This window comes from Macrobrachium nipponense, chromosome 6 (assembly GCF_015104395.2).
Source record: "Macrobrachium nipponense isolate FS-2020 chromosome 6, ASM1510439v2, whole genome shotgun sequence".
Classification (NCBI taxonomy): domain Eukaryota; kingdom Metazoa; phylum Arthropoda; class Malacostraca; order Decapoda; family Palaemonidae; genus Macrobrachium; species Macrobrachium nipponense.
In genome coordinates, this window is record NC_061108.1 from 130,886,165 (window position 1) to 130,896,177 (window position 10,013).

The 10,013-nt window shown below is 37.5% G+C and overlaps 1 protein-coding gene across 1 annotated transcript in view; it reads left to right on the forward strand.

The window, feature by feature from the left end:
* The first annotated feature begins 1,623 nt into the window (after positions 1–1,623).
* Positions 1,624–10,013, forward strand: part of LOC135216643 (4-aminobutyrate aminotransferase, mitochondrial-like) — a 16,918-nt gene continuing 8,528 nt past the window's right edge. Inside the window, 5 exon segments of the mRNA XM_064252026.1 lie at positions 1,624–1,705; positions 8,456–8,521; positions 8,524–8,600; positions 9,181–9,348; positions 9,586–9,666. Of these exon segments, the coding sequence (XP_064108096.1) occupies positions 1,624–1,705; positions 8,456–8,521; positions 8,524–8,600; positions 9,181–9,348; positions 9,586–9,666 (474 nt within the window).

Here is a 10,013-nt window from a genome sequence, read left to right on the forward strand (position 1 = left end):
GCCATATCAGTGGTCCGAATTAATATTTGATTTTAATCCCCTTTCCTCATTATCAGTATAAAGCACGCCCAGTTGTTGGTACCCTGATCCTGGGTACCCTGATGTTTCTTATAGTGAAGCTTTCATTACTTCTCATTTAAACGTACAGTACAGTTTTCCAATTATTATTTCCCATTTCCTTGTGTATGGATAACGTGTCAGGAAAGAACGTGAATTTACGGTGCAAAACAATATCTCTTTTGAGTTTACAATACAGTAATTTTGACATTTCTTCAAAATCTTTACAATAAGCAGAAATTCATGTTTGGACCTATACCAAGCCTTATAAGCGCAAAGGTTCTAAAGGTTAGAGAGAATAAACATGAATTTTGCTATAAATGCGGAATTTTCAGAAGACATCCAATTGTTTTCCTGACTCCTAAGATATCTCGTAGCAGGTCTCACTATTTTGGCGCGAAGAGGAAAGGTCGAAAATGTCGTGCTGCTAAAAAGGGTTTGCAACATCGCGTGATCGGGCAACGTCTCTGGCTTTTATTTACAGCCGCAAGTATATAGAGGGAAGCCTACGGTCAGCAAGGTAAGATCACAACTGATTCTATTCTCCATATCGATCGCCGCGCTCGGGCGTTTTATTTTACGAAAGAAGTCGAGCGTCAAACGTTTGTTGTCGGGAGACCAAGTACGGAAATATTTTGGAGTCACCTGGCGCAGAAAGGTGTGTTGTATTGCAATACGCTTTAATTATTAGTTGTTTTCCCCGCGCTCATTCAAGTGTTGTTTTTTTATATTATTATAAACGCAGGAAATCATAAGTTTCATTCCATTTCGGTCATTTATCTTGAATAACTCAAATGCGAAAAACGAAGCATAGAAATTTTAATGAAACCGTAAAAATGAAACGTTGATCGGGATAAATCCACCCCCCAGCAAAATATACTTATGTCCTAGCACTGGCGTTCCCATCAAGACAAAATAAAAACCAAATCGCATGGTCCTAATATGGATGAATTGAATTGAATTGAATGTACAATTTAGGCCAAGCACTGGGACCTATGAGATCATTTAGCACTGAAACGGAAATAGACAGTAGAAGGTTTCAAAGATGTAACAGGAGGAAAACTCGCAGTTGCACTATAAATCAATCTTTAGGACAGGGTGGAAAGTAAGATGTATGTATGATAGAGAATATGAAAAGCGGTACAGTAAAAAAGGAAAGAAATGGATTGCAGTTATGGGCCGAAGGCACGCTGCAAAGAACCTTAAGCAATGCCTATAAAGTACAGCATGAGGTGCACTAACAGCATTAACCACCAACCGGACCTAAAATGAATGCTAAATGAAACTGAAGGTTTTGTGTCAATGCATTTTGAGTTCAGGGGTCAGATTTCCTTTGACGTAAAGGCAGCTTAATGTATACAGTATTTAACATTCGTTATCCTTCAAAGTATAGGGTCCAAAAAAGAAAAAGATACACCTCTGCTAAAAGTCGAGTGAACTTGACCAGAACCATTGTGTTGCTTTAACCATTCTGAAGCAGCGTTCTCTGCCTACTTACATAATTCAATATGTACAGTCACGCTCTATGAGCCAGAAAGTGATGATCTATTGAGAGCAGCGTACACGATGACCACAAAGAGAGAAAATAAATCCCAAGGAAGCGAAGTAACACGCATGTTGAATTCCATGTGGGCTAAATTCTCTCAAGGTAAGTTATATGTACATGAGGAATTGTTGTGAAACGTCGAAAAGTGATGGCTCTGGCGTTATATTACAACATAAAGCGAAAGAGATTGGTGTCCGTCATTCTTCAGACTTGCTACCCAATTCATAAATTCTCAAGTCAAACATCGGTGAAGAAGAACAACTGTTCGATAGAAGCGATGACGCTGACATACATAACACGATCGCCCGTCTGACAACGCGCCTTTAACGCTCTACTCTCCAGTCGTCCTTCTAGAACGGAAGGATTGACGATTCCTTGCTTTCCTCCACTGGAAGGAAAATGAACCCCCAAAACCCTCGGACCTTCTCTAACCTCCTGGGCTTTTCACTCTAGACTCTTAACTTTGCCGAAGCCTTTTCAGGCGAAGTTAGCTCTATAGTAACCTTCCCCTTCGTTAAAAGGAAGGGAGTGTTGATTCTCATTTTGAGATGTTGACCTCCAGTCAACAAACATTAAAGTGATTTTTAGAGATGAAGGTTTATTTGATGCTTTGAAGTTAAAAAAAAAAAAAAAAAATTCATTTGATGGTCTAAGATCTTTGTATAGACTGTAGTACAGTACTCGTTCTGGAATTTGCACGAGTTTGTTTCACAGATTTCATTCCCTTTGCTGTAAAATATAAACAACTAATTTACGTGAGATTCTCAACCAAAAAAAACTATTTTCTTCTATCAATACTTCACTCAATCTATCGGATTCATTGTGACCCATTTCAGGTTTCACTAGAGAATTCTATCTGCAGTACGATCATGAGTCATACTTTGCTTGGAATTATATTGAAATTCCACTTCTAATCACGTTTGCAAACAATGGGGATGAATCAGAACATTTCGCGTTGTCCTTTTGGACGGTTTTCATGCGAGGCCATCTTTCCTCACGAGCGTGTCTCGTGCCTCACCTTTAATATTGTGACTGGTGAATTCAACATGAGAAGCACTAAGCTTTTTATGACGACTGTCAAAGAGACTACTTATTTTTTTATGGATATGCCGTTAATCTAATCCATCAAACTAACGCCCTAAGCGTGAAATCAGGTAAGATGCGAAGCTCTGTACTGCATTCAATTGTTTGTCACCAGGGGATTAGCAATCTTCCAGTAATGTTTCTCTCTCATTCAGAAGAACAATTGGCCATCTGCCAGATATTGTTTTGTCATTAAGCCACATATTCATAGAGCCGTATTACATGAATTAAAGTGTATTTGTTTCGTGTAGGTTCTTGCCCCTCAGTCATGAACGCAGTAGGGAACCAGTGTTTACGTGACGGGAGGTAAAAATCTTCACACGGAAATAACCTTGATTTTTTCAGTCTTCGTGTATCGGGTAGCTATGATGGCTTTTCGACTGTTTCGAGAAATGCGAATTATCCTCTCGCACATTTATCACACCAAACCAAGGCACTGTAGAATAGGGTCATAAAAAGAAAACAAAAGGAACATAGCCTATCGCATGCAACGCGTTCGTAGATGTGCGTGAACGATCAAGTACGCACAATGCACTATACATTCGCTCACACACACACATACATAAACACACACACACATAGTGTGTGTAGGTATGTATGTGTATCAGGCCCAGAAATCCTTGTATAATTCTAGTCCTCATACAGCATGTTAATTCCACAATAATTCAAGACTTTTCTATTGATTTAATTGAGGCCTTCATGTTCTGGTCGTCTGATAAGTTTCAGTTGTGTTCATTATACTTCACCAGTATAATTGATTGTAGCACTCATCTTGGCTCGTCGTTTCATTTTCCGCAGTACAAAAGAATCCGCAACTTGAATACTATTTTTTTCTTTCACTCTAATTTTAATACATGAAATCAGTACAATTGTTAAATAAAGATGCAATATTATTTTTTATACAAGAATGATAAAAATATACCAATAATTGCCTCTCAAGTTGTGTATTTAATTATGCACACACTAATATATGTATATATATATATATATATAGTGTCAATTTTATATCGTTTTAAAAACTTCGCCGGTTCATTTAAATCTTCTTTGGTCAACTTATTTTCATCTCAAGTTATGTTTCCTTAATGCTCAAACTCCACGAACATCACAACTCCACCAAGAGGAGGGTGAACACCCGTTTTCTTTCTCTCTCTCTCTCTCTCTCTCTCTCTCTCTCTCTCTCTCTCTCTCTCTCTCTCTCTTTCTCTCGGTTGGGGTGGTTTTATATTTGGGGTGGTTTTATATATCACAGCTAAGGCTGAACAGTTTCCCTTTGATTTTGATCATATATAGTTTGTGATCACAGAAAGATAATCATTCTCTTACTTTAGAGTTTAGATGGTTTTAAGCTCATAAATAATTCAACAAACATCCACAGCAACACGCCGTCAAAAACAGCCCTCACATATTAAAAGATTTTCATTGAATGACATTTGTTGGTTCCTCATTGACAATTTTTTTTCTTCTGGTTCCGAAACTTTTTGACAGAAATTTACCAAATTCTAAAGAATTTTGTATGTTTCCTAATGTACGAACCTACGCTTTCATGTGGAATGAACAGCGAACGTAAAGAGAGATGCCAACTAGACCTAGTTTTGTCTACTCTAACGAAGCTGGGTAACGATGACAGAGACCAAAGCTATATACATAGTTAAAAAGAGGTTCTAAGCAGCGCAAGTTACAGAAATTTGTCTCAGGTTACAACATTCTCCTGCGTTCTTATTTTGCATGCAATCGTTGTGTGCAGCTGTAATGGGACCCTGCGTCCTTCCTCCCGGCGACCCGCCACCCTCTGTGTCTTTCTCTGAAAATCTTTCGCCAGAGGCATAGGAATGCAATGGTATTCATAAGGAAATTATAAGAATGAGAGGTTAAAGCCTTTATGAAATATCAAGTAGCCTTAAATTAAAATAAAATATATAATACATATATATATATATATTATATATATATATATATATATATATATATATATATATATATATATATATATATATATATATATCATGAATAATTATCACATCACCGTGATTCATATAAATTATTCCGAGTTACAAATGCCCTTTAATATCTAATTCGCTCTACCTCGGAATTGATATATTTTCATATATCAACTAAAAAATTCCCTTTCGGTTTACGTATATGAAAATATATCAATTCCGAGGTAGAGCGAATTAGATAATAAAGGACATTTGTAGCTCGAATAATATATATATATTTATAATAGTATATAAACTTTACCTTTTACCATTGCCTTAGTGTGTTTCAGATCACATGTCGTTATTTTTAACATTCGAAAGCGAATTTCATTCATCAGCATACATTTAAATATTCTACGGCTTTCTTCTTCTTCTCCTCCCCCTCCTTTTGGTGTTTGATTGAAGTGAATACAGAATTAAGGCCAAGCATCGGTGTCTATGAGGTCATTCAGCGCTGAAGCGGAAATTGACAGTAAAAGGTTTGAAAGGGGTAACAGGAGGAAAATCTAGCAGTTTTTTGGTTTTGATTTTCAAGTGAAGAGTAAGTAGATAACCAGGTTAACCTGGCAAGTGTGGTCAGCAAGCTCTCCCTTGAAAAGGACTTATTGATCCTTGCAGAGCCATGGCCAGGCACGGGATCGGCGGCTACCGTTGAGGACCAGAGACAACAGGAGAGAGAGAGAGTGAGAGCGAAGTGAATGGCGTAATAAGAATAATGGGACTCAGACAGACAGACAGAGAGAAAAAGATTGTGATGGAGGAGATAAGAGGTGGACTGGCGTTAAAAAAAATATATATATATATATATAGATATATATATATATATATATATATATATATATATATATATATATAATATATATATATATATATATATATATATATATATATATATATATATTTATATATATATATATATATAATTTCTTGAAAATTATAAATTGAACTGAATATGAAATTTAGGCCAAAGGCCAATCGCTGGGACCTAGGAGGTCATTCAACGCTGAAACGGGAATCGACTGTGAAAAGGTTTGACAGGAGGAAAACGTCGAAGCAGTTGCACTATGAATCGATTGTTAGGAGAGGATGGAATGTAAGATGGAAGAAAGAGAATATGCAAGGAAGTACAGTAAAAGGAACGAAGGGTTTGCAGCTAGGGGCAGAAGGCACACTGCAAAAAAACCTCAAGTAATGCATACAGTGCACCGCACCAAGGTAATAGAAGAACACAGTCAGAAAATAATTTTTCTGAATATAAGTCAAATATTATTTCCAAGGCCGGACTGTCGCTGTTAAAATGAAGCTTACAATAAGCATTAGGGATATTTCATCTATGTATATTATGTGTGTTCCTTCTTTTTACTTCCTTTTTCACATTTCCTCAGTATTTTGATCTATTTCCCATCCTTCTTTTGATATGGCATACACAGGCATATAATGTATGTATGTATGAATGTGTATGTATATATATATATGTGTGTGTGTGTGTTGTGAATAAATGAAGAGACATTCAACTCTTTTTCAATGATTCGATCGCACTTTGTGACGAAGACGAGGGCAAGTGTATTTCAGATCATCCACACTTGCGTACATCTGTCGAATTCAGATACATTTTACGAAAGCCCATTGGACCAAATTTTACTGTCGTATCAGACGCTCGGTGGTGGGATCGATTCCTGCCACGGATGGTGAAAGTCTTGATAATCGGTTGACTCTAATACGAATGTTTATATATATATATATATATATATATATATATATATATATATATATATATATATATATATGACTACAGCAGGTGTACAAATTTAATGGAAACTTAAGCAAAAAGGACAATCTCCTGTAGAGAACCCCTGTAGGGGTTTATAGTAGATTCACATCAACCGTGCATTTGATGTCTAGGCCAGTCCCTTACGAGGCTCCTGATTGGCTGTTCATAAGCCAATGACAGGGCTGGAAACACTCAGTCTCTCTCGAGAGAGTTCGGATGGGTAGGATCTATGTTCTACCTCTCCTGAGGGTAAACCTCAGGAGAGGTGGAACATACATCCTGCCTATGTGAACTCTCTCGAGAGAGACAGTGTTTCCAGCCCTATCATTGGCTTATCAACAGCCAATCAGGAGCGTCGTAAGGGACTGGCTTAGACATCAAATGCACGGTTGATATGAATCTACTATACTAACTATAGTACCATCAATGCATCACGTAAGGCTCTTGGTTGCGTCCCTGTGGTCCATAGCTGCAACTCCTTTCATTCCTTTTATTGTGCCCCCATTCATAGTCGTTCTTCCAAAGTACTTTCTATCCTCTCATAGCAACTGTTTCATCGTGCAACTGCAAGGTTTTCCTCTTGGGTCACTTTTAAAATCTCTTTACTCTCAATTTCCCTTCCAGCGTTGAAAGGCCTCAGAAGTCCCAGGGCTTGGCCTCTATTTTGTGTTGCATTCCTTTCCGTAAAGGAAAATGTTTGGTTTTGTCTTCTTGAATACCGAAGCTGTTTTGATGGATATTCGTTATTTCATTAACATATTTCCAGTTTAAAACAAAAACTTATTCACGTCTAGGATATACTTCATATATAGCATCATAACGCACTTTGTTAGGCATAATAAAAATACTTTGTAGCATGCCTCAAAATCTTTTCAAAATAGTTACAACATCCGCTACTCGCATCATGCGTCATCGGTGTACAGAGAGAGTAATATACTTGGAGAAATTTTGTAACGTGGTCAGTCCTACTTCATTCTTTTGGCGCCAGAGGAAAGTCATGATATCTGATATAATAAGATTTTATCCTTCGATAAATATAAAATGTTATTATCAAATTGACTTGACATAAAAAGTTCTTATCAAATTTACTTAATATATAATATTCTTACCAAATTTACTTAAATTTTCAATGAAGTATTATACAGTCATAAGAAGTTATTGCCTTTTTCTTGTGTCCCCTTATCTGGCAACCATCTGGCGCCAGTGCCGTCCTTTGAAATTGTCCGGAGATGCCAAGGATTTCCCTTTTGTCTGTTATGTATCCAGCGTCAGAAAAAAAAAAACGTGGGTGACGCATTGATACGTTGCGGCAACGCATTCTGACTGTATACTCTTGTAGTTTAGATAATTTAGATATTACTTTCATAATCATTCGTATTATGCGTCTGGTACTTTGCTACTGAATGACTTTAGTAAAGTATAAAAAAACTGAATCTGGAATTACAACAGGGCTGTGCAGGGGACTATGTAGGGGAACGAAAATGTCAAAGTACCACTTCTATCATGCTGTGCAGGCTTCCACCTCGCGCAAGCGGGAAAATACGGGATTTGCCCTGTTGCAGCGGAAATCTGCGATGAGAGTGATTTATTCTACTCGGCTCTACCTCCAACTGAATTCTAGTGCAACATGATCATTGTATTTCCTTCTGTCTAATGGTGTATTTATTGCGGTTATGTAACGGCTGAAATGTGCGTTGTAAAACATCGTATGATTTTAATTTTAATAGCTAAAATGTGCGTTGTAAAACATCGCCTGATTTTCACTTTAATAGCTAAAATGTGCGTTCTAAAACATCGTACCAACGATTTTCACTTAATGCTACTGTCCTTAAAATCGAGATGTGGAGGCATCCAAACTGATTTAGCAATTTTATATATAATGTTGTTAATTATAATCATTAATAACTACCCACGAATGAAATTGTAATCATATTACAGTTCTACACAAAAACACAGAGAAATGTACCTCACACTGGCGATATTATTGCAGCGACACCTGACGATTTTTCTTCCTTTCCCCAGGGAGCGTGCGGGGCCAACAGACAGCCGCCAAGCCACTAAACCAACGTCCGCTGATCGCCAACGAACCAACGGAGCCGTCATCGTCACGAAAACCATTCCAGGGCCCGTTTCCAACAGCAAGTTGCACGAGCTTTCACAAATTCAGGTCTGCTTCTGGAAGGGTGTGAGGACTTTTTGTTTAGCCATGATTCGATGTTGAAATAGTTTTCCCGACACTCCTTGATTTTTGCATTATCATTTATTTTATTTTTCATAAATTTTGAAAATGTTGTCTTTACAAAATCAATATTGCTGTAGGACAAAACGTTAATGTGTTTCATAAAACAATTAAGATATATACCTATTGTATCTCAATTTTTCGGTATTCTACTTAAGTGTTGAAGTACACTTTAAGGAAACGACCATTTGTGCACTTTTGTTGTAAAAACTTTAGCATTCAAACTGTAGCCTTTGAAATTACTCTTGTGAAAAGTACCTACACCTCTTCAAATCCAAATGATTTTATAATATAAAAAAAACTTCTACGCCTTAAGTATATGAAAAAAAAAGTAATGAAATATGCCAATGACTGAAGCATGTAATTTGCAATACGTCCCAATTATTTAGTCAAGATTAGGATGAAGCAAGTCTTCAGCGGCAATGTATAGGCGTCTCTGAATGACGTCATATCGTTGTTGAGGCGACAGCCAATGGAGAGTTGACACGTAACGCTTCACCACTAACAGGATACCAATAGCATCCAGCTCTTCCTCGACTACAACCGCAGCTTAGGCAACTACATCGTGGATGTGGACGGCAACGTCCTCCTGGATGTCTACACTCAGATCTCATCCCTGCCGCTGGGCTACTCTCATCCGGACCTCATCAAATTGCTCAATGATGCCGATAATGTGGTATGTGCCCAGAAAAAATACGTTGTAGATTAGACTGGCCTCAAGCATACTCTTTGAACAAGCCTGGAAGTACAGAGTAGAGCAATTGTCACTTTATTCAGTATTGCATTGCCAATAATAATGATGAATATCCACGAACATTCAACAGAATTGCTAATTTTTTTTAAATATCGCGGATGTATATAACTCAAGTACATTCAGAAATGTGGCCAAAGATTTGTTTTGGTTTTCTTCCAGAGATCCTTCATCAACCGGCCTGCCTTAGGCGCCTTTCCCGGGACAGACTGGCCAGAACGCCTGAAGAATTCACTCATGGCAGTAAGTAGAACGATCTTTTTTAAGTTTTGTTCTATCTCATTTTCTCTGTCGGCTTCTGAAGCCACTGACGCTACTGTGATTCAATGAAAAAAGATGCAATTTATATTCATGCAAGAAACGAAGATTCATTGCCAATACTGTCATTGAATGCAAAGTCTTAGACCTTGATTGAATGGCCAGGTATCTCTATGGGACCTGTTATTTGTGTATTCACTTCCTTTTGGTCATTAAAAACTGGGGTCACAACATCAAGTTACTGACGCCGAAAGGAAATTGAACAGGAGAAACCTTAATGGCTAGTAATGAAGGTCAATATGACATGGACCGCCATGAAAACTGTATGACAA